We start from the raw sequence: 25689 nt of genomic DNA, 5'->3' as shown, positions 1-25689 counted from the left end.
ATACTTACATACAGTAATCCCTCGAATATCGCGGTTAAGCTACATCGCAGATTTTTTTCCTGGGGATTTTTTTTTTGTTAAGTTCAGAAAAATTTGAAAATCCATGCCTAAACTCGCAAGCAGAAGACACTCCCCTGTCCTCCACTTGCTACTAGGACTCAGCACTGAAGTAAAAAAAATATATATATATATATTTTTTTTTAAATAGGGGTGACCCTACTTCGCGGTTTTTCGTGTATCGCAGCCATGTCTGGTCTACATTAACCGCGATAATCGAGGGATTACTGTATATACAGTGGGGCAAATAAGTATTTAGTCAACCACCAATTGTGCAAGTTCTCATACTTGAAAAGTCAAAGTCAAAAGCCTTTTGTCATTATACAACAGCTGCATATAACGAAATTAGTGGTGCTACTCCACAAAGTGTGTGTTTCAATAAAAACATAAATAAGTAATTTAAAAAGTCGCGTCCGGGCAAGGTAATTCTAAAATATTGCACAGTCTAAGATATTGCACATTGTTGTTGCACACCCTGAAGTTATTGCACAAAAGGGATTGTATGTTGTGCTAATGCAAGTTCAGAGCCCTGATGGCTCTGGGAAAAAATATTAGAGGCCTGTAATTTTCAGCATGAGTAAACCTCAACCATCAGAGACGGAATGTGGAAGAAAAAAAAGAAAATTACATTGTATTATTTTTAAAGAATTTATTTCCAAATTAGAGTGGAAAATAAGTATTTGGTCACCTACAAACAAGCAAGATTTCTGGCTGTCAAAGAGGTCTAACTTCTAACGAGGTCTCCACTCGTGACCTGTATTTATAGAAAAAAGACACCTGTCCACAACCACAGTCTCTCACACTCTAAACTCCACTATGGCCAAGATCAAAGAGCTGTCGCAGGCCACCAGAGACAAAATTCTAGACCTGCACCAGGCTGGGAGGACTGAATCTGCAATATGTGAAACGCTTGGTGGAAAGAAATCAACTGTGGGAGCAATTATTGACCACTGATAATCTCCCTCAATCTGGGACTCCATGCAAGATCTCACCGTGGCGTCAAAATGATAACAAGAACGGTGATCAAAAATCCCAGAACCACACGGGGGGACCTAGTGAATGACCTACAGAGAGCTGGGACCACAGTAACAAAGGCTACTATCAGTAACACAATACGCCGCCAGGGACTCAAATCCTGCACTGCCAGACGTGTCCCCGTGCTAAAGCCAGTACACATCCAGGCCCGTCTGCGGTTCGCTAGTGAGCATTTGGATGATCCAGAAGAGGACTGGGAGAATGTGTTATGGTCAGATGAAACCAAAATATAACTTTTTGGTGGAGAAAGAGGTTCTCGTGTTTGGAGGAGAAATAATACTGAATTGCATCCGAAGAACACCATACCCACTGTGAAGCATGGGGGTGGGTGGAAACATCGTGCTTTGGGGCTGTTTTTTCTGCAAAGGGACCGGACGGCTGATCTGTGTAAAGGAAAGAATGAATGGGGCCATGTATCGAGAGATTTTGAGTGAAAATCTCCTTCCATCAGCAAGGACATTGAAGATGAGATGTCGCTGGATCTTTCAGCATGACAATGATCCCAAACACACAGCCAGAGCAACAAAGGAGTTGCGTCATAAGAAGCATTTCAAGCTCCTGGAGTGGCCTAGCCAATCTCCAGATCTCAACCCCATAGAAAATCTGTGGAGGGAGTTGAACGTCCGTGTTGCCCAACGACAGCCCCGAAACATCAATGCTCTAGAGGAGATCTGCATGGAGGAATGGGCCAAAATACCAATAACAGTATGTGAAAAGCTTGTGGAGAGTTACAGAAAACGTTTCGCCTCCGTTATTGCCAACAAAGGATATATGTACGTATGTATACAGTTATCCCTCGAATATCGCAGATAATGTAGACCAGACATGGCTGCCGTTATCAAAAAACTGCGGAGTAGGATCACCCCCATTAATTACGAAATTATTTGGTTTAAGAACTTTTTTCGTAAGTAGAGCAGTACTTAATAATTTGTTACACGGTCCTCAACAAACTACCAACTAAATCCTTTATAAATGATCAGTGTCCCACTCTTGTATGAAAAATGCGAGAAAAATACAAAAAAGACAGAAAATATAACAAAATATACATGCCCACTTGCACCAAAATATACATGCCCACTTGCACGTTTTTCCTGTATTTTATACAGTTTTTTTATTATATCAAATTGTATACGCCATATAACAACTTTTGTATGGGATTTTTTTTAAAGTGTTTTTTTGGTAGAACGGATCTCGTTTTACCGGATCGTATCGGTCACTGGTAGAAGACAAAAACGTCATCTTCGACTGCTAATATTGTCATGGTTTAAGCACTATGTGCACGCGCATTACCCTTTCACACCGCCTTTTCACTATATAAATATACCGTTGCAGCAAGCAATGTACCCAGATAGTCAAGTTAGTGACATCTGCAGATTCTTGAATTTAGTGCATACAAAAGGCGCACAGACAGGCTTTCGTAACCTGAAAATTTCGTACCTCGGGGCTAACGTAAGTAGTAGTACGACTGTACATACATATGTATATGTACATTTACTCTCTCATCTCACCTCATTTTCTGAACCGCTTTATCCTCAAGGGTCGCGGGGTGTGCTGGAGCCAACCCCAGCTGACTTCACACCAGAGGCGGGGGATACCCTGAATCTGGCCAGCCGATCGCAGGGCACACAAGGAGACTGACAACAATCCACACTCGCACCCATACCTAGGGGCAATTTAGAGTGTCCAATCAGCCTCACATGCATGTTTTTGGAATGTGGGAGGAAACCGGAGTACCCGGAGGAAACCCATGCCCCGGGGAAAACATGCAAACTCCACACTGGTGGACGTGACCTGGATTTGAACCCAAGACCCCAGAGCTGCGAGGCCGACGCGCTAACCACTCGCTCCACCGCACCGCGTATAAGCCGCACCCTTAAAATTTTGGAATTTAACAATTTCTCGCGTATAAGCCACCCCCTCTATAAACCGCTTCCCAATTTTCACTTCCATATTCATGGTTTTAATAGGGAGTACAAATGTGTAACTTTGAAGGGAAAATCATCACAAGTGGTATTTCTGAGAAATTGTAGGAATCAAAAGCACATTATTAGGGTCAATACCATGTCATGTCTTTAAACTGATTTGTTTTCAAAAATCAGTATATTTTCCTGTGTTTGTACTCAGTCGTTGACTAAAATCTGGAAAATTATTTTAATGGAGTTTCACCCTGATTTAAAATGGTTGTCTAGCCCAGAGGTAGCAAACCCGGACCTCGAGGGCTGCTGTGGGTACAGATTTTTGTTCCAACCGATCCAACACAAACAGTTTAACCAATGAGGTTTCTGCTGAAACAAGAAGCACCTGACTGCAATCCACTGATCGCACTACTAAGATACCAGATTGGTTTCCTCTTATAGGTTGGAACGAAAACCCGCACCCACTGTGGCCTGCCTTTTCTTCTTGCAGACAAGCCAAGAAGGGCGGCAAGGGGGCATCGGCAGGCGGCTCAGCCAACGGTGAAGACAGCGGGGCGGGCGACGAATCGTCATCGCTGCCCATGTCGTATGATGAGAAGCGCCAGCTGAGTCTTGACATCAACCGGCTGCCCGGGGAGAAGCTAGGCCGCGTGGTGCACATCATCCAGTCTCGGGAGCCCTCCCTCAGGGACTCCAACCCTGACGAGATCGAGATCGACTTTGAGACCCTCAAGCCGTCTACGCTCCGAGAACTGGAGCGCTACGTCAAGTCCTGCCTGCAGAAGAAGCAGCGCAAGCTCCTGCGTGAGTTGCGTCTAGTATGCCTCCAATCCATGTGAAGCAACTTAATGTTTGCTCATTTGCTGCTACCTCGCAGGATTTTTTTTCTCGCTGATTTTCTAGTCACTTACTGTTTTTTTCCTGTTGATATTGGGTCATTTGTGTGGCACTCCCTGTTAATTGCGGTGCAATACTAATTTTTGGGGCCACGAAACTGAGGATTTTTGAGAGTGAGAAAGCCAAATATTAAACATTGTTTTGTGGTCTTTTTTGTTGTTGCTGTTTCTAGAGAAGCAAGCTGGAGGCGGGGGCTCAGGAGGTGGGGCTAGCCGTTTAAGCGGCAGCTCGTCTTCTTCGTCCGACGACAGCTCCTCGACAGGAACGTCCTCATCCTCGGACACAGACTGAACACATTTGGGACTTGTTATACACACCTATATAAATATACACACATACGTGTACATAAGCTGAGCAATTTTTAGCATCTAGTTTTTTTTGTTTTTGTTTTTTTTCGCGGAGAAAAACGAAACAAGCTTCTTTTTACGGGGTTTACAGCCCGTCAAAATGAATGGACGCCTTTCTACCCGGGCCTCGATTGGAGAACGCACTTTCAAAATGCTTCCTGGCCATTCAGAAGCCTGCTCCTTGTCGCTGGGAAGACAAGCAACACTACATTGCTCAATTCCTCCTTGGACTCATTTCCTGTCAGGAGCCTTCCCCGTATGCTCCAAATTTTTAATCGTATATGTTTTATCACCTTTGCTCCGACCCTTCCCGATCATATTGGCTATATGGGATGGGCTGGGGTGAGTTTCAATTTTATTTTTTAGTTGCTCTACTAGTGGATTTTGATTTTGTATTTTACTAAGAAAAAAAAGGAAAAGAGTGATTTGATGTTTTTTTTTGCATGCACTCCGTCGGGCCGTACGTCAGCACTGTATACTAGCTTCCTGTATAGTAGCGCTTCCCGTGTAGTAGCTTCCTGTGTAGTTGCCGTGCTACACCTACGTGCTACGCGCCGACACGCGAGAGGACAAAAAAAAGTCATTTGGTGTAATTACTCATATGGAATTCTTATTTTCTGACTTTCTTTCATTTCATAAATAAATACACAAAATTGAGGCCAGACTGTGCCCTCTTTCCAGCCCTGGAAGAATGACAAATGGTGTGTCTGGGGCCTGATCATTTAAAAAAGAAAATCTTGTGCATTCACTTCACATTTTTCAAATATGACTTTAAAATTTGAATTTACCAATGACTAACTGTTGCAAATTGTGAGGGTTTTAGTGATCAATCATTTGAGTCAATTTATTGTGACAACATGGGCAGCGAATGAGGTGGTTTTGGAGCATTTACAGTTCACTTTTTCATTCTGGTGCATCAGAGAAGTGACATAATCCCTTGACAAGGCCTTCAGACTGGTGGCCTGAAACCAGATTTGAGCCTGCTGCATACCCACCAAAATAAATCATGTGCATTGATTTCAATTCAGGAGAATATTGTTTTGAATATACAGTTTATTTTTTCTGCACAATTTTGAATTCACAAATGAAACATTCCTTGTTGTCAATCCTTCTTAAAAATCAATTCTTCACTAGTAACTAGACCAGGGGTAGGGAACCTATGGCTCGGGAGCCATATGTGGCTCTTCGCTAAGCTGTGAGGTAAAATATGTTTTTAAACCGCTGGTGACAGAGCCTTGTCCCGAATGCACCAATAGGAGTGTCACGTCGGCACTATGGCACTGACAGTACCTCTAACTTTAATCATCTTTTTTTAAATTATATTTTTATTAGACTTTTCTGCATGCATATTTTCATTGGTTAGCAACTGCGCAACAGTGCTGTCAAAATCATTCATTTAGTACTTTAAAAGTGGTAAAATGACCCCAAAAAAGTCATCTCATTTTCACATTTTTACACTAAAAATCTGAGTATGGCTCTCAAAGAAATAAAATTTGAAAATAGGAATTGTTTATGTCTCTTTGTCAAAAAGGTTCCCGACCCCTGAACTAGACATTCAATCCATTTGTGGTGGGTTTGTACCATCAAATCAAGATGTCTTCATTCAAAACCAAAACGCCTGTTTAAAATGGATTGGATATCTAGCATTGTCAATGGAAGTCAATCACCAAATATAATTGATAAAAAAAAAAAATTAAAATTAGCTTAGAATTTTCACTATGTTTTCAAGACAATTCTCTCAGGACAGCCATTTTGGTAGGGGTGATGAAATGTCTTCATGCATCTTTTATCTGAAGGAGTTTATCATGAGCTGACATCCAATCTATTTTCAGTGGGAGGAATGTTGGTTCATTTGCTGCCATCCCCCAACATCAAATTGATTGGACACATACTTTTGTCAGTTCGCAGGCAACAAGTTACATGTCTAAATAAGACTGATCAAGGAACATTTTGTTTTCTGTATGACAAACTGTAAAAAGAATGTATTATTTTCTTTTTGCCCCACTCCTCCAGATAAACAACTCCATCCATCCGTTGTTTGAGTACATCGGTTTCCATCCATCTGTCAATCCCCAGCCGTTTGCTTTGCCACTGCTACACAACATGTGGGAGGTGAAATCAAGTCATTACTTATTTTATTTCTTCCCATTCACATTTCTTAATGGGAGCAGCAGGCAATAAATGATGTATAATTCTTTAGTTTAAGATCACCTTGCTGCCGCCGCTTCTTGACTGCAATGCCACTGGAGAACTCATCGGTGTCATTCTTAGTTTTCACTCGCTTCCTCTGGGTCGGTCGCCGATGCAACCTGATGGCAATGCTCGGTGAGAACGGTGAACCAGACAGTGTGCTGAATATTTGTATTTTGTATGGCATTACCTGCGACGCGAGTCGGCGGCGGTGAGGCCTTTGGGGCCGTCCCTCAGGCCGAAGCTCTTAGCAGCGTGACCCAGGTGGAGTCCGCGGATGTGGAAGATGTGCTTGAGGCAGGCCGGGTAGCTGGCGTATGAACGCAGATACGAGCCCAGCGCTGAGTCAAACCAACAAAGAATCACATCAAATAATTTGGCTGTCTATTGCCATCAGCGGCAGGCAATGAGTTAGAAATAAATAAATTACCCTTTCAACCTTGTAGGATTTCTACACTTAGTTTAGGAATAAATCTACAGTGCCCTTGTGAAAGTTTTCAGCCCCCTAAAACTTTTCAACCTTTCGCCACATTTGAGGCTCCAAACATACAGATATAAAATAAAAAATTTTGGGACACAATTGTGATGTGGATCTTTCAGTGCAGCAAACTCACTCTAGAAGTTAGTTGAGTGAGGAACTTTGAATAATGTAACGTAATCAATCGGTCTCAGGCTTTTGTTTAAAGTGCAGAGAACATCATGAAGACCAAGGAACGCACCAGGTGGGTCCTGTTGTGGGGAAGTTTAAAGCTGGATTTGGATACAAAAGCTTTCCCAAGCCTCAAACATCTCAAGGAGCACTGTGCAACCATTCCTATTGAGACATGAGGAATATCAGACCACTCCAAATCTACCAAGTCCAGGCCGTCACTCTTAACTTTCACCTCAAACAAGACTTTTCAGAGATGCAGCCAAGACGTCCATGATTTGACGGTGGTTAATCTGCAGAGATCTGAGGCGGATCTGAGTGTTCATAGGATAACTACCATTCAGTCGTATATTGCACAAATCTAGCTTTTTTGGAAGAGTGGCAAGAAGAAAGCCATTTCTCAAAGATATCCACAAAAAGTCTCATTTAAACTCTGCCACATTCCAGCTGGGAGACACCAAACATGTGAAAGAAGTTGCTCTGGTCAGATGAAACCAAAATTTAACATTTTGTCCACAATGCAAAACGATGTTTGGCGTAAACGCAACACAGCTCATCACCCTGAACTCACCAGCCCCACTGTCAAGCATGGCAGTGGCAGCCTCATGGTTTGGGCCTGCTTTTCTTCAGCAGGCACAGGAAAGCTTAAAATTGATGGAAAGATGAACGGAGTCAATACAGGACCATTCTGGAAGAAAACCAGTCTGCAAAAGACCTGAGACTAGGACTGAGATTTATCTCAACAGGACAATGATCCAAAACAAAAAGCCAAACCTACAATGGAATGGTTCACAAATAAATGTGTCCAGGTGTTAGAATAGCCAAGTCAAAGTCCAGACCTAAATCCAATCGAGAATCTGTGGGCATAGCTGGAGACTGCTGTTCACAAATGCCTTCCATCCAACCGCAATGAGCTCGAGCTGGTTGGCAAGGAACAACGGGCAAAAACTTTAGTCTCAATGTGCAAAACTGATAGACATACTACAAGCGAATTGCAGCAAAAGATGGCGCTACACAGTATTAATGCTAAGGGCCCAAATAATATTGCAACCCAAACTTTGAGGTTTTTATTTGTTAAAAGTTTAAAATATCCACAAAATTGTGTTCCACCTCACAATTGTGTCCCCCTTGTTGATGCTTGACATTTTTATTTTATATATTTACATTATATATTTTATCTGTATATCTCCCAAGTACTGGATGACTAAAATTTAATCTAATCTCATCTTTGATTGAAGCCAGAAATGTGTTGAAAAAGGGGTCCAAATGTTTTTTATTATTTTACTTTTTTTTTTTCATCTGAAAAATGAGATCTCAAAAAGATATTGCGCAGCAGACTTAGGTGGCATTGGAACCTTTTTTGGCGTTCCTCAGGGACATGGCATCAGCGTGGACAAAGTTTTCAAAGTGCGTCTGCAGGACGGTGGCCCGCACACGTGCTTCCTCCTCCGGAGCTCCACAGGGAGTCTGGCGAGCGCCAACAGAGGGAGGTCTCAATCAACAGGAGTAGATAGGACGATGTGAGCACCGATCACTACCTGGCCGCGCCCTCGCCTTTGGGGCTTGTAGGCATCATCTTCAGCGAGGCGGGCAAGGATGTCTTCTAGTTTCAACTCAGACAGGCTGGAAGACAGCGGCGATACCTTAGGAATTGACTTCGAAAAGCCCCAAAATCAACAGGCATTGTTGACCTGAAATTGGCTACCATTGACATTGACTAGCACCACCAAACCCTGACAGTTAAACCGAATCAAACTGCTAAACGCCATCAAATGGCAGCCAATTACAGTGGTACCTCGTCATACGACCGCTCGTCATACAAAATGCTCGTCTTACGGGGGAAATTTCGATCGAATAATTCGCCCGCTCTGCGGTCAAAATTTCGTGATGCGACCAAGCCAGGTCTTTTTTGCATATCTTTCGTGTATAACAATATTTACGAGCACGGAACTAATTAATTCAGACGAGTTTCTCATACGACCAGGAAACGCACAACGCGCATGCAAAAAGAGGGCTTTCTGGGTAATGAAGTATACTCCTGCAGACAACACCCATAGGCAATGGCAACCTTTCTCAGAATAAAACTTCATTACCCACAATCACTACGTGGGAAGCTCAGCTATGTCATTTCCTGTTATTCTTTCTTAGGAAAGGTCCCGCGATCGTTCCTTAAAGACTATTTCTCGTTGGCAAGTGGTCGTGCGTTATCCTATTGTGAGGACATTTGTGTGCATCATTTTGGGAATATTTTGAAGGCAATACAACAGCAAACAGTCCATCGATAGCGAACGTGAGGGCGGAGGCGTGGCAAACCGCCAACCCGAAAAACGAAGGTAACAAAAGATTACAACAAAATTAGAATTCAGTTTTGTGTCAAGTTACATTAAACGCATGTTTGAGTGTCTGTATATATTAATCCAAGTTAATTTAAATTTGTTTGTTCCGTTTACGAGTGCGTTGTCGTGGGGGGAAAAAGGAACCCCCGCCCACGCCCCCAAACGTCTCTGTCTCCCGTCGGCGAAATCTGCCCAATTGTAGTTTGATTAAACACATTTTATTACTATTAAACCACTAGTTATGTGTTACTTTGTTAATAGATGGCGAATTAGAAGAAATAAAACATTTTTTTCCAATCCAATATCCTGTTTTTGGTGTTTTTTCAGAGGGCTGGAACGAATTAATTTTTTTTCCATTCTTTTCAATGGAAAACTTCCGCTCGAGTTACGAGAATCTCGTCATACGAGCTCAGTTCCGGAACGGATTAAGCTCGTATCTCGAGGTACCACTGTAGTTCGATTCGGGGCATTTACAGGACACTTCCTGTTGACCTTCCCCTTCATTTTGCGACATACATGGGTCATTTTCCTTTTCAGTGACCTAAAAGCACTACAGGAAGTGACCGAGAATTGCACCAAATTCAACAGGAACAGATGCAGAAATGCTCCAAAATGAACTTAAGTGAACTGAAGAGCCTCAAAATGAACAGTAAATGACCCGTGAGTGCCATAAAAATCAGCCAACTTTGACACCCGGCAGCATTTATGGTACTGTAATACCTCGACATACAAATGCCCGGAAATACGAGGAATTTGAGATACGAGTAAAATTCCAGGCAAATATTTACCTTGAGATACGAGACACATTTTGAGGTACGAGCATTTGAGACAGCCAGTTGGCCAGGCCGTTACTTATGATTTCACCGCACTCACTGTCTCTCTTGCTGCATCTCCCTCGTGCAAAAATGTCTAAGAGCACTGGGCAGAGCGTTGCATTTTTTACGTGTTTTTTTTGCATTAGTCAGTGCAGAATTAAGGGAAACACAATGGATCCAAAGCAAGACGGTGCAATGAAGGGTAGTGCGAAGAAAAGGCGTATGATGACAATCGATATTAAGCATGAAATAATCGAAAAACATTAGTGCGTTACTGAGCTGGCTTGCCAAAACGTATGGAGAAGCAGGAAGTTCGCCAAAAGCCGCGGTGGAATACATTAACCTCTTTGCCTTAGTTATTGCACAAGGTTTAAATTTAGTGTAACGTAAGATTAAAACTTTTAAGTGCCCGTGTATGTATAGCTAGCTCAGTTCATTTAATAAGTTACATTAAAAATGTGTTATGTTAGGAGCGCCTTCGTCAAGTCTCTCTCCCTCTCCCCTATCCACGAACTCCTCGTTGTATAAAAAAATGCCTCATTTTATTATTAAACATCATAACCACTAGTTGTGGGAACATAACTAGTTTGTTGCGTTACGAGCACATCCGTTAAGTGACTCTCTCTCGCTCCTATCCACGAACTCCCCATTGTATAAAATAATGCCTCATTTTATTATTAAACATCATTACTAGTTATTTGTTACTATGTTAGTAGATGGTGAATAACAACCACTAAAAAGGTTTTTCCATTCTAATATAATGTATTTTGGTGTTTTTTTTTCAGAGGGTGGGAACAAATTAAATTGTATTTAGTTCATTTCTATGGGAAACGTTGATTTGAGATACGAGTAAATTGACATACAAGCTCAGTCCCGGAACGCATCAAGCTCGTATCTCAAGGCACCACTGTACTTCTACTTGATTTTGAGTCACTGAACAAAAATGGCCCGTAAATGAAAAAAAAAATGGAGGTGATCCAGAAAGTCCTTAAATCAGCGGTCTCAAACCGGTCCTCAAAGGGCCGCAGGTTTTTATTCAAACCGAACAAGCGGACACCTTTTGCAAGTGTAATCAGTTGATTGCAGCCAGGTGCTACTTATTTTAGAAAACCCCTCATTGGTTAAACTGTCGTCACTGTATCGGTTGAAACAAAGACCAGGACCTACTGCGGCCCGTTCGTTTGAGTTACGAGAACAGTCGCATTAAGCTCATATCTCGAGGTACCACTGTAAATTTGTTACTTTTTGGGTAGGTGGAGAATTAGAACCAATAAAAAATGTTTTTCCATTGTAATATCCTGTTTGCTGGTGTTTTTCAGAGGATGGGAACAAATGAATTTGTATTTAGCTCATTTCTATGGGAAAATTTGGTTTGAGATACAAGTAAATTGACATACGAGCTCGGTCTTGGAACACATTAAGCTTAAATCTCAAGGTATTACTGTACTCTGATACTCATTGATTACCGTAATTACTCGAATATAACGCGCACTCGAAAATAACACGCAGGTAATTTTGGGCCAAAAAAATCTGGAAAAACGCAGTACTCGAATATAGTGCGCACCTAAAATTTCCCGCTGACGAAAATCAGAAATCTTACCTTTTTTTCTTCGTTTCACGATTGTTTTGTTCAAACAAATTTATTCATTAGAATCCTTCAAATGAAGAGTTCCTCTCTCTCTTTGTCTGTCCTCTCATACATCTCTTCGTTGAGAATCCTATCAACGTCCACGCTTCCTTCATCCACTTCCTCTTCCTCCCACAACACATCATCCGATTGGCTTTACGAGATGACGTAAAATCCGTGCATCAAAGTGAGTTTGGCAATGCTTTTTTCGATCAAAAATTTGTAATTTATTTTAGTTATTGATTATAACACTGAACTGAGAGAGGGTGAACTGAGACGGGTACGAGGCTAGAGGGGGGCAGTGGTGGTCTCGGCTTTACGAGATGACGTAAAATCCGTGCGTCGGCTTCACGAGATGACGTAAAATCCGTGCGTCAAAGTGAGTTTGACAATGCTTTTTTCGATCGAAAATTTGTAATTTATTTTATTCAATTCAATTTCAATTCAATTTATTTGGCAAGAAAAAGCACCAGGCTAAGGGCCATGTAACAAGACAAAAAAAAAAACAAAAAAAAAACAAAAACAAAAAAAAACAAAAAAAAAAATTAGTTCTTGATTATAACACGCACCCCCAACTATTGGAATTAATTATATAGCAAAAATATGCGTGTTATATTCGAGTAATTACGGTAGTTCCTGAGCCCTGCTCTACATCAAACTTCCTATTCATTTTGGAGTATTTCCAGGTCACTGATTGTTCACGTGGGCACATTGCAGTTCAGTGACCCAAAATCAACATTAAGTAACCTCTATAGCCTCATAATAAACAGGTGGTGAACCAGAAATACCCCCCAAATGAAATCATTGGCTGACATTGACAAAACCAGACGACATGATTGCTCCCAGGCCGCAACGGCACTGCTCACCCGATGTCGCCGGCAGCCAGTTCCTGGACAAAGGCTGACTCGTTGGGCGTGAGGAAGAGGAGGCTGCTCCCCCTGGAGCCGATGCGGGCCGTGCGCCCTGCACGGTGGACGTACTCCGGCAGGCTGCACGGAGGCGTGTACTGCGCGCACCAGGATAGTGTCATGTCACACAATTGGAAGCCGCGAGTGTGTGCGTGCGCATTACCTGTACGATCCACGTGACTTGCGGGAGGTCCAGCCCGCGAGCGGCGACGTCCTGCAAAAACCGTCACACCAGGGCCCTTCGTCGAATCATGGCACCAAGTGTGTCCAGATGGACAAGGCGAGGGACAGACTGACCGTACACAGTAGAACTCCACATGACTCCGCACAGAATTCTTGGAAGACTTCCGAGCGTTCCTGGCAGCAAAACAAATGTTTGAATTGGAATTTCTAAAAGTTATTACATTTTTGCAGCATCATACATCAGCAGCAAAATTTTAAAAAAAATTAAACAAAATTGAGAGCCTATCCCAGCCAACTACAGCCACCAGGCAGGAGGCACCCTGAATTGGTTAGAAAGTTAATCGCAAGGCACAAGGAAACAGACAACCGTTCACGCTCACTCACACTGCGTTCCAAATCATTATGCTAATATATTTTCAATATTTCTATATACTTAACCTGAGAATACATTGAATGTTATTGAACAAACATCCCAATGATAGCATTTTTTTCTAAAATAAAAAAGTTAAAATGCACTATTACACATTATTATGCACAACTGAGTTTCAAAAGATTTTCTATATTGTAAAGAACTGAAAATTGTTATTTGTTGAATTTCCAGCATTAGGTCATATTTAATGAAATTAACAGCTATTTTAATCAAAAACAGCTTAACAAGTCAAGTTACATTTTAACATGGGACCCTTTTTTGATAGCAGCTTCACAATTCTTCCATCCATTGAAGTTGAGTTTTTGGAGTTTCTGCTTGAATTTCTTTGCATGATGTCAGAGTAGCCCCCAGAGCGGCTGTTTGCATGTGAACTGGGGTTCCCACTCATGGATATTTTTTTGCTCAAGGATACTATTAAGTTTCTTAGTACAGTTAAGGTCAGGGGAGGATGGGGGCCACACAATGAGTTTCTCTCCTTTTATGCACATAGCAGCCAATTCCGCAGAGATATTCCTTGCAGCATGAGATGGTGCATTGTGACTGAAAATGAATTTTATACACAAAACGGTTCTTCTTTTTGTCCCATTGAAGAAAGTGGTCGCTCAGAAACTCCACATACTTTGCAGAGGTCATTCTCAACCAAACAGCCATTTCCCCATGATTCCCCACCACCTCCTTGCTTACGTCACAGCCTTGTTGTGACATCCCAGACTTAGGGGTGCCCAAGTCCGGTCCTGGAGAGCCCCTATCCAGTCTGTTTTCCATTTCTCCCTCCGCTACCACACCTGAATCAAATGAACTCATCAGCAAGCTGTCCAGAAGTTTGATACCGATCCAGATGATTTGATTCAGGTGTGTTGGTGGAGGGAGATATGGAAAACAGACCGGATAGAGCAGGAGTCACCGAACTACAGCCCGTGGGCACATTTGGACCGGCCCTCTGAACAATACCAGAGACGCTATCGGATTTTTTTTCCTATTTGGCCTTGAAGACTGGGACGTTTTAATCTTGTTTGGTTCATTGCACCCCTGCTGAGCCCACAAATCATCCCAGTGAAGCGGGCCTTCGCATTGCTTCTTTGGTGACACGCGCGGGGAGTGTTTGCCTTTGATGCATGCGGGCACTTCTACCGTTGCATGCGTGAGCAGAGTGTTAGCGAGACATCTGGACGATCACAGGTGAGGGCGGAGCCCTGGTACCATCGCTATTGCGATGCTTTTCAAGCATATAAAAACTGTGCAACCTGAACCTGTTTGAGAACGGCATAATGGTGAAAAGGTTAGTTAAGAGAAAGCGACCCAGCGGTCCCGTTCCCAGCTGAAAAGTGCGTGGAAGCACTGGAAATGCTGAAGGCGGAGTTCGGTGTGCGATTCACTGAACTACATGTTCATGCAAAAGAAATCCGTCTTTTTCAGAACCCCTTTGTTGCCGACATTGATGAAGCCCAGCCTTCATATCAGTTTGAGTTGGCTGAGTTACAGAACTGTGATGTTCTGAAAGACGCATTCAAGCTCAACAGTCTCATTGACTTCTATGCCTCCCTCCCAAACGACACATCCAAACATCAAAAAACACGCAATGAAAATGTCCTCAGTTTTTGGCAACACGTATATCTGCGAGAAAACCTTTTCTCGCATGAAACTGCTGAAAACTCCGATGAGATCAAGATTGACAGATGAACATTTGCATCAGTGCTTGAGACTGGCTGTAACTAGAATGGACCTGATATTCAACTTCTCACCAGCCAGATGCAGGCCCACAGTTCACACTGATGAACATACATAGGTAAGCTCACTTTTCTGACTTGAATGAGTCGTTCTGAGCATAAACAAATATAATCATAATAAAATCTACTGGGATAAAATCCATCTTTACAACCATACTGGTAGTGAAATGTATTGTGCTGTGTAGGTGCGGTTTCACTTAGTTCAGTTTCTCAACCTGCTTCCTTTGTGGTTTTCACAGGGAAGTTGATGAGAAAGCTGCAAACAGCGGTGTCTACAAGCCTATTGGAACAAAAGGATTATAAGGAAGAAACAAGAACTTTAAGAGACTGCTCATATGTGTCAGAGATTCTGCTCTGACAACTGAGCTGAACTTTTATCTGTTAAGATTGTGCATGGCACAACAGAAAGTTAATGTTCCATGGCTTTTTTTCTATGAAGAACCCAGAGAGTTATTTAGTTCTTATTTATTTCATAAATAGTGTTATTTATTTCCTGTTTTTTCTGTGAAGAACTCAGAGGGTTATTTAGTTATTATTTATTTCATTAATAGTGTTATTATTTGTTTCCTGACTTTTTCTGTAAAGAACCTGGAAAGGGTTATTTGGTTGTGTGGCTTTCTGGAAAACAATAAAAAATTTAAGCTCCCCTACGATCGTCACACTTTTTCTGTTACAAACTGACACCGGCCCCCCCATCAGAGAAGGGAAAAGTTATGTGGCCCTCACAGGAAAATGTTTGGGGACTCCTGGGATAGAGGCTCTCAAGGACCAGACTTGGCCACCCCTGCCCTACTACATCCATCTGGACCATCCAGGGTTGAATGGCATCAGTGAATAAGACGGTTTGGAAAATGAGTCTTCATGCCTTCCTTGGCCCACCCCAAACATCTCTGCTTGTGAGCATTGTTTAGGGGTGGCCAAATAGAAGTTTTATGCACAAATGCAAGCCTTTGAAGTATCCTAGACCTTCATGTCCGTGGGACTCCAGATGCACTAGCAGTCTCCAAATTTTGTTTGCTGGTTCGTAATGGCATTTTAGCAGATGCTTTCTTAATCCGGTGTATTTGTCTGGCAGAAACCTTCATCATTGTGCCTTTATCTGCATAAACCTGTGTGCTCTGAATCAGCGACGAAACTCTTAACAGTACAGCGATCAAGCTTAAGTTTGTCGTGAAATTTCTAAGGTTTTCATACCTTGTCAAAGGCATTCAACTATTTCATGCTTTTCAGCAGCAGAGAGATCATTTTTCTTTCCTATGTTGCTTGAAAATGCTGTTCAGCTTAATAAGGTGGAACATCCTTCTTCAGTAGTTTTTCCTTTATTTGGGTTCACCTAGCAAACTAATTATCACAGGTGTCTGAGATTGATTTCTGTGAACCAAAGAGGCCCGAGACACAATACCATACATTAGGCAAATGGAAAAACAAAAATATAGATCTTTATCACACAAATACAATTTGCATAATAATTTGGAATGCAGTGTAGTTATAACTAGGGGCAATTTATCTTGTCCAACCAGCCGACCATGCATGTTTTTGCAATGTTTCAGAGAGAACAGGTAAACTCCGAACAGGCAAACTCCAAACAGGAAGGTCCAAATCTGGGACGGAACCCTCGATCTCAAAACTGATAGACGAATGCACAAACCACCACGGAAAAATGTAGCAGGTCGCAAAATAAATAAAAAATAATAAAAAATCTGCAACAAAAATTTCTGTCAGAAGTTCAGCTGGCAAAAATTATTCAGCATGTTGCGTAAAATCAGCGGTAAAATTTACAGTAGGTTTCAAAATACAGTGGTACCTCGTCACACGACCGCTCGTCATACAATATTCTCGTCTTACGACGGAAATTTCGATCGAATAATTCGCCCGTCATGCGATCAAAATTTCGTGATGCGACCAAGCCAGGTGGCCATGGCACTGTCTTTTTTGCATATCTTTTGTGTATAACAATATTTACGAGCACCGAATGAGTTATTCAGACCAGGAAACGCACAACGCGCATGCGCAGGGAAAAGAGGGCTTTCTGGGTAATGAAGTATACTCGTGCACACAACGCCGACAGGCAATGGCACTCAGAATAAAACTTTACCCACAATCAATACGTGGGTAAGCTCAGCTGCTGCATTTCCTGTTATTTTTATCTAATACGAGGAGTATTATATTACTTCTCGTTCGCTGCTCATAAGAACATCAGGGGCACTGGCTCGCAACTCCCCGCAATAGCATCCACGGTAGCAACTCTATCATAGGCACCGTTCGAGGGGATGCGAACACAGATGCTACAAGCTAAAAGGGAACCGCTAGCCAGCGCCCCCGAAGCTCCCATGAGCAGCGGAGCGATCGCTGATAAAAGACTGCTGCTCGTTGGCTGCTCATAAGAACATCGGGGGCACTGGCTCGCAACTCCCCGCAATAGCATCCACGGTAGCAACTCTATCATAGGCGCCGTTCGAGGGGATGCGAACACAGATGATACAAGCTAAAAGGGAGCCGCTAGCCAGCGCCCCCGAAGCTCCCATGAGCAGCGGAGCGATCGCTGATAAAAGACTGCTGCTCGTTGGCAAATGGTCGTGCGTTATCCGATTGTGAGAACATTTGTGTGCATCATTTTCGGAATATTTTGAAGGGAATAGTACAACAAACAGCCCATCGATAGCGAATGTGAGGGTGGAGTGTTTGTTTCGTTTACGAGTGCGTTGTGTGGAGAAAAAAAAAACGAAGCCCCCCGCCCCTTTTGTGCCCCTCTCCCCTCGGCGAAATCTGCCCAATTTTAGTTAGATTAAACACCTTTTATTTCTATTAAACCACTAGTTATGTGTTACTTTGTTAATAGATGGGGAAATAGAAGAAATAAAACATTTTTTCCAATCCAATATCCTGTTTATGGTGTTTTTTCAGAGGGCTGGAACGAATTTAATTTTTTTCCATTCATTTCAATGGGAAACGTCCGCTCGAGTTACGAGAACCTCGTCATACGATCTCAGTATCGGAACGGATTACGATCGTATGTCGAGGTACCACTGTATTACATCGCAAAATGAAGGAAAGCCAATGAGAAGAAATCGAATGAGACGGCTGGTGGCGGATTGCTTCCTCTGAGTCATAGATGTTTAAACTTAAATTCTTTTTGCGGCTGAATTTAAAAAAATAAAATAAATAAAAAAAAGTTCAACAAATTTCAATCCAGCGGGTGTCAGAGACACCAAGCTCACCTCCTGAGGCATGTTGCCGTGCAAACGCAGGAAACGGTTGGCCGACAGGACGGTGCAGAAGAGTGAGTGAAGGAAGTCCACCTCCTCGCAACTGGATATGAAGACCATGGCCTTCTGGTGCTATTGCGCGCACGCGGGTTACCACGATGTAGATGATAGAGGACGCGGACAAGGTGTACGTACCCGGCACTCATGTAGGAGAAAGGCGGCCAGACAAACCAGCCGGACCTTACTGGGCACCAGCACGACAAAGTGTTTGAGCTCCGTCGGGACCGCAAAGCTTTCCGGTCGGCTGGCAGCAGAAGGCCCGTCAACTTGGAGTCGGATGGGATCCTTCAGACAGATGTCTGCTAGATGCGTAACGCCTGAAAAGCACATGGGCAGCTATTCACCACTGGTGCATAGACGCATGAGCACCGCATAACAAACGTAGGTCCACCTTGTGTTAGTGTCGCCGAAAGGAGGACGTTTTGTCTCTTTGTTCCAGCTGAGTTCAAGGAGTTCAAGATGATGGTCAGGTCCTTCTCAAAACCTAAGTCCAACGTCCTGCAGACACAAACAGCTCTAAATTAACATCCATTGCAGAACGCAACTGCAGTTTTATTATGCGTCTTTCTACAGCTCTCTTCCTGTTGAATTTGTTGCATTGAGAGGTCACTGAACACAAAGTGACCCGTAATTGCCCTAGAACTCACTGCATATATACAGGAATACGTCGACATACGAGTGCCCTGACATACGAGCAATTTGAGATAAGAGTAAAATTTAAAGCAAATATTTATCTTGGAATATGAGACAAATTTTGATATACGAGCATACAGCAGACGCGAGAGGCTGCTCATAAGAACATCATGGGCACGGTCTTTCTCCCCGCAACTCCCTCATGTTATGTCTCTACGAGCACTGCATTTATTTCAGTGTTTTCCCCGTTAGTCAGTGCAGAATGGCGGAGCTTGCTCAATAATACGAGGAGTATACTACTTCTCAAGTGGTCATGCGCTATCCTATTGTGAGGAAATGTGTGCATCATTTTCGGAATATTTTGAAGGGAAGACAAAAGCAAATAACCCTCAAATTCGCACTTAAGTCAGAATCTTGGCCACCTTTATTTCTTCAGTGGGTAGGAAGAAATCATCATAAACCCAACCGAGTGTACGGCGTGCATATGGTACCGGTCGGCCTCGTCCAGAACAAGCCAGCGTACAGCGCTGAAGGCCATGCTGAGGGTGTGTTTGATGTGATCCACCAGGCGCCCCGGAGTGGAGACCAGAATATTGATGCCTTTGCGGAGCCTGTCCGCACACAAACACTTATTTAGGGTCAACTCCAGGAAGGACGACTCGTATTGTGTCTGCGGCGCACCCACCTGGCCTTCTCCGACTTCCTCTTTTCTCCACCCATCAGGATGCCGGGGACAATCCACGTGAAGGGCTGGCGACAGACGGTCAGCGCTTTCTCTTCTTCACAATGCGTGCATGCTTCGCTTACCTTGAGAAGTTTCTGGAAGGTGCCAAAGGTCTGCAGGGCCAGCTGGACAAAGACAAGAAATATGTCACACACGCGGCCTCGGGATTGACAACGTGGAGTCCTTTCTCACCTCCCTGGTGGGGACGACGACGACAGCGAGGGGGCCATCTGAACGCTGGATTTTGGTCTGGAGAGCCTGAAGCGTCTGAACCAGCGGGACGGCATAGGACAAAGTCTTACCTGCATCACACCAAATTAATAAAATACATTAAAAAATGAAGTTTAAATTAACAACTGATTAGAGCCCCTGACAAAGTTTTTTTTATTCATATAATTTAACTCATGGCTTGCCATTAACAGCTAGCTAGATGCCTGTTAGGGTTATTAGTCTTACATTATTATACATTTGGTCGCAATGAAGAATGCTTTGCTTTACTTAGCTTATTAACATTAGAAAAGTTATTATAGTACATCTGCTTGCAATGAAGTAAATGCTTTGCTCCTTAGTTAGACCAAACAACAAGAAGGTGGAATCCTCTTGGACTGCTGGAATGTGGAGAACATTCGGCTCTACATGACCTTCATTTGTTTTGAGAGCTAAGACGTCTATTGTAACTAGGGTGCTTGACTATTGACATCTCACTCCGGTTTCCCACCCCTCCCTTGAGAGCTGAGACGTCCATTGTAACTAGGGTCCTCAAAGCTAATAAACAAGGAAAAGATCGAACCTTGGCAGAGACCTGAAAGGTTTGATTCTCTCTTGCAAGAAAACCCAGAAGATTGTCCTGTCTCTTTATTTGTGCGTGCATTTGGGAATGCCTATTGGTGAACCTATCAATGCCCAATTCATTTAATTTGGGATCTTTTCAGACACGTCCTGTTGACTTTGGGTATTCCAGGGTTCCTTCCTGTTGATTTATGGCATTTCAGGGTCACTTCCTGTTCATTTTGGGCCACGATTGATTTTTTGGCACCCCCACGTCATTCAGGTTACTTATTTTGACTTTTGGTCACGAATTTTCCTGGTCACTTCCTGTTTATTAAAATGCATTTTCAGATCACGTTCAATTTGACAAACTGAACAGGAAGTCTCATTCATCATCTCATTTTCTGAACCGCTTTATCCTCACGAGGGTCGCGGGGGGCGTTGGAGCCTATCCCAGCTGACTTCGGGCCAGACGAGGGGGACACCCTGAATTGGTGGCCAGTCAATCGCAGGGAACAAGGAGACAAACAACCATTCACGCTCACACTTATACCTAGGGGCAATTTAGAGTGTCCAATCAGCCTACCGTGCATGTCTTTGGAATGTGGGAGGAAACCGGAGTACCCAGAGAAAACCAACGCAGGCCCGGGGAGAGAACATGATAACTCCACACAGATGGACCGACCTGGATTTGAACACAGGTCCCCCACTGTGGGGCCAACACACTAACCACTCAGTTGCCTGGCCGCCCCTGAACAGGAAGTGAAATGGGAATATCTCCATAAAATATAGGAAGTGAGCCATAGTCAAATTGCACCATAAATGCCCCAACATTCGTGAAAATTGGACCCATAAATGGCCCAATACAGACGCTCCCCTACTTACGAACGCAATTGGTTCCGAGTGATTGTTCATAAGTTGAATTTGTTTGTAAGTTGATTCAGTGCTATATTTTGTATTATAATTTATGTTTAAGGCCGATATAAGTATATTGAAGGTTTATATAAGTGCATTTGTATGTTTAAGGCTTGTATAAGTAACACGCATTGGTTTGTACTGAAAAAAAAAAAATTTAATAAAATGGAGAGAATATGTACAGTACTGTAGAGAGAGAGATTTATGTATTAGAAACTGGCCAAAAGAAGCGACCTAATGACGATTGCACAGTTTTCTTCTTTTTTTCCATCATAAATGATGCAGTAGCACTGTATGGCATCATTCAATTGATTTGCAAACTTTGTGCAACATTCAATATTTGGGTCCTGCTGCTCGATCTTTCGGTTTATAAATGGTACTGACGGTCGAACGATTCAATGCCCGTGAAACGCGCGTCAAGCTTCGTTATTATTGCCACTCGTTTCAAATGAAATGGCTTGCCTCTTCCTTGCAACTCCCTCAATAGAAGCCTTTAGCTTTTTACCAACCATATTCAATATTGGATGCATGAGATATTTAATGATACAAATGAAAAAGGTTCTTTGCACACTGGAGATACATTCACGCACTTCCGCATTGCAACAAAGAAGAAGGTAGATGCTGGGTGAGCTGAGCTCTCACAGCGCCAGGCGTCGGTATTAGCGGCGGAAAGAAGTACTACTCCGAAAAAGGCGCGAAATACAAAATTGGACTTGCGAACATTTTTGGACTTAAACGCAATTTGCAGACATGTTCGTATGTACCGTTGTTCGTAAGTTGAATGTTCGTAAGTAGGGGAGCGTCTGTATAACTTACTGGCTGCCATTGACAGCGTTAGGTGTTCAATCCATTTTCAGTGAGTGTGTTTATTCGAGCTTCCCAGTCCAAATGAATTTGACGTCTGGCATTTTCAAGACAGGTAAACTGTGTACACAAACCTGAGCCGGTCTGAGATCGAACAATGGCGTCTCTTCCAGACAGCAGCGCCGGAATACTCTGCTTCTGCACGCTGTGAGTAAAAACAACATCACTTCCATCTGCCTGCATGATATAAATTGCAATGTAGTATTCACAATTAAAGTAGTACCCACATATTTGTTGATGGCTGATTTGCTTATTTTGAGGGGGATTGGCACTTGGTTGATGCAGAAAAAAATGCTAGCCCGCTAAGCATTTGATTGTGGACATTGGTGGTCATTATTATATAAATTACAGTTGTCAAATATACCAAAAGGGATCAATACTGAAATGTTTCATCCGTGTGCAATGTTGCATTGCTTACACACTCAATAGGAAGTGTTGTGTTAAACTTCCTTTTTTAAATCGATTTAACATTTGCATCTGCGGTCATTGATTCACATATTTTAATAGGTAATTTCTTTAGTTTTGGCACAACGACAGTTCACCAGGAAATTTTCTTAATAATAAAATATATTCTCTTACTGTTTATTTTTTAATTCATTTATTTGATGGATCATGTACATCTATCACCACCTATGGCAGCCAAAAAAATTAAACAGATCGACCTATATGGGAATGTCAAAGGCTGATGACAGTTCCATTTTCTAAATAAGAAAATTAAGGCAAAGGCCAATGTTTAAAGCCAATTTTGTAGGCGGATACTTTTTTTTAGATCAGTGTGATTACAAAAGAGGATTCGCATTATGTAAATGTTATTTTAGGATTGTTTTCTTCTTCTTCGGTAATACTACACACTAGACTAGATGGTGCAAAATCAAAAATTGATTAGATCAGCACCCAAAAAGTGAACCTAACACTGATCCTACTATATTGGGTATTTATCAGCCGATGGCCAATCTAGAAAAAATCCCATTCATCAGTCCAACATATCAGTTGACCTTTAGTTAAAAGCACATGCTATTCTTGAAAATAATTGGAATCAGCAAAACTCCAGACAAGTTGGATTTTCCAAAAATGGGCAATTAGCCAGAAAATTGCAATTGTTCACTCCTAGTTTTAAGTAACCTGGTCAACGTGGAAATGTTGAAGACTTTGTTGAGCGTTGCCACCTGTTGGATGGAAACAACCATTCAGACCGACGCGGTTTAATGTTAATGCATTGTGCGCTCGCTGTGTGCGCATTACCAAATGAGGATGAAGGTTCAGGTCTGAGAAAGATTCCTGAGTAAAAATCTTCTCTTTTACTGGACAAACCTGGGGCCTTAGCGCAAAAAAAAAAGACTTGTGACATAGTGATGACCAATGAGACAAAGCGGCTCACCTTTGCACAGGTGGTATGTCTGGGTTGTGTTTGAACAGCGACGAAGTCTTGACAGTCTTCCATTTGTCCGTCTGCCCAAAAACAATGGGCCGTCAGAGAAAAATGGAGGGTAGATGACCTCTTCCCGTCCCTTACCTGCGTGCTGGAAGGGGGCGGGGCCAAGTGTTCTGCCTTTTGCGTCCTGGCCTTTTTTACTTCCATTCGGGGCTCCTTAGAGTGCGTCCGCTTCTTGTATGGCACCTTCTAAGGGACAAATGCCGGTTTTCCATTTATTCTTTGGGTCGAGGAAACAAAAAGGAGACAGTAATTGAAATAACTCACCCATAAAATTGGCCCGGAAGTGATGTTGATACACAGTTGATCATCCGAAGAAGGCATCCTCGCAAAATCACGTGGCGATACAAATTTGGGGCCGAATTAAGGCACGCCGTCTGCTGATGTTGACCTTTTGGACACTTGACATCTATTAACGCGTGAGATCTAAAAATGAAAGCTTCATGCAGCAATACAGATTGACGCTAAAACAATTTAGGTCACTTCTAATTGTCTCCTGAGCACACCAACGTGTGTTCCTATTGTGTGCTGTTTTTTTTTTTCATATAAAAAGTACAGCTAGTTAAACGACATTCTAGCACTAGTAACCGGTCGCTCACTAGCTGAAGCAAAGACGGCAATTAAGACTACAATAAGACATCCACACCAACCTACCTACACGCCGACAAAAAAAAACACGTGGAAATACTTCCTACTTCGTCACGAGGCCACACCCCCGTTTCTTCTTCTTTAGTACATTTGTGGCATGCTCGAGGCCAATACAACGGGTTACATTTCAATGAATTGAATTGAATCCTTTTATTGTCATTTTACAAGCTTTTCCCTGGCGGTGTCCGAAATGTTATTTCTTTTTTACGGTATTGCATTCACGCAGGAAAAAGGCCATGCTCGCTTTTCTAATTCATTTATTTTAGGGGTTGTTTTGGAATTATTTATTTTAAAAACGGTATTTCTCAATTTATTTTATGGGGTTGTTTTTGAATGATTTTTTAAACTTATTTTTTTCTGAGTAATTTATTTTCAGGTTTGTTTTGTGAAATATTTTTTCCTTCTCCTGAGCCTTCCATGGAAAGAAAATATATTTTTTAAAAAAATCTAGATGCAGTTATCAAGATACTTAGAAGTCTCGTGCAAACTGCATTCCGCAAATTCTAGACTGGTGCCAATCACAGGGCACAAGGAGACAGACAACCATTCACGTTGACACTCATACCTAGTGGGAGTTTAGAGCAGGGGTGGCCAACTTCGGTCCTCGAGAGCCCCTATCCAGTCTTTTTTCCATATCTCCCTCCTCTACCACACCCGAACCAAATGATCAACTTATCAGCAAGCTGTCCAGAAGCTTGATACCCATCCAGATCATTTGATTCAGGTGTGTTGTGGAGGAGATATGGAAAACAGACCGCTTAGGAGCTCTCGAGGACCGGAGTTGGCCACCCCTGGTTTAGAGTGTTCAACCAACCTACCATGTATGTTTTGGGATGTGAGAGAAAACTGGAGTACTCAGAGAAAACCCACGCTAGCCCGGGGAGAACATGCAAACTCCCCACAGTGAGAACCCACCTGGGATCAAACCGTCGACCCCAGAATGCGCTAAACACTCACCCAACAGGCCACCATATACATTTATATATACAGTAATACCTTGACATACGAGTGTGTGCATCATTTTTGGAATATAAAAGTGCAGCTGAAAGTCAGGGTGGAGGTGGAGCAAATGGAGCCAGAAGAAAGGTATAAAAATTTAAAACAAAAATAGAATGAAGTGTAAGGTTAGATTAAATTGATTTTTGAGTGTCTGTATCGTAATCCAAGTTCATTTAAATGTGCTCATGCGATGTTATGAGCGCATTGCCGTGCAAATGTCTCTCTCTCTCTCTCTCTCTGTCCCTCTCTCTCTCCCCTCTGTGAAATCTGTCTAATTTTAGTACTGTTGAACATCATCACCACTAGTTATTTGTTACTCTGTT

The 25689-nt window shown here is 42.6% G+C and overlaps 2 protein-coding genes across 6 annotated transcripts in view; one reads left to right on the top strand and one right to left on the bottom strand.

The window, feature by feature from the left end:
* The window catches only part of LOC144074231 (bromodomain-containing protein 3-like), a 49871-nt gene extending 44920 nt beyond the window's left edge, over positions 1-4951 (top strand). For all 3 annotated transcript variants that reach the window (XM_077600528.1, XM_077600529.1, XM_077600530.1), the window contains 2 exons: positions 3499-3812; positions 4078-4951. In XM_077600528.1, the coding sequence (XP_077456654.1) occupies positions 3499-3812; positions 4078-4196 (433 nt within the window). In that variant the 3' untranslated portion in view covers positions 4197-4951. The remainder of the gene's footprint in view (positions 1-3498; positions 3813-4077) is intronic.
* Positions 4952-5287: 336 nt separating this feature from the next.
* Positions 5288-25031, bottom strand: ddx31 (DEAD (Asp-Glu-Ala-Asp) box polypeptide 31). 3 transcript variants are annotated; one of them, XM_077600532.1, is made up of 22 exons: positions 24933-25031; positions 23987-24145; positions 23801-23908; positions 23666-23736; positions 23530-23605; positions 23410-23453; positions 22362-22432; positions 19933-20042; positions 19824-19865; positions 19702-19766; positions 19508-19627; positions 18775-18881; positions 18519-18700; positions 18336-18455; positions 13075-13134; positions 12941-12991; positions 12736-12875; positions 8630-8714; positions 8447-8558; positions 6633-6783; positions 6464-6561; positions 5288-6346 (listed from the first exon to the last, which is right to left on the bottom strand). In XM_077600532.1, exons 2-22 carry the CDS (start codon positions 24041-24043, stop codon positions 6318-6320), a joined length of 1899 nt encoding a protein of 632 aa, XP_077456658.1. In that variant the 5' UTR covers positions 24044-24145; positions 24933-25031; the 3' UTR covers positions 5288-6317. The 3 variants fall into 3 exon arrangements, with proteins under 3 accessions (XP_077456658.1, XP_077456657.1, XP_077456659.1); XM_077600531.1 differs by lacking the exon at positions 24933-25031 and adding an exon at positions 24374-24926; XM_077600533.1 differs by lacking the exon at positions 24933-25031 and having other exon boundaries at positions 23801-23905; positions 23987-24926.
* Between the last annotated feature and the right edge of the window lie 658 nt (positions 25032-25689).

This window comes from Stigmatopora argus, chromosome 5 (genome assembly GCF_051989625.1).
Source record: "Stigmatopora argus isolate UIUO_Sarg chromosome 5, RoL_Sarg_1.0, whole genome shotgun sequence".
In the NCBI taxonomy this organism is placed as follows: Eukaryota; Metazoa; Chordata; class Actinopteri; order Syngnathiformes; family Syngnathidae; genus Stigmatopora; species Stigmatopora argus.
The sequence above is the reverse complement of the archived record's forward strand: the minus strand, read 5'-3'. Positions and strand labels throughout refer to the sequence as shown.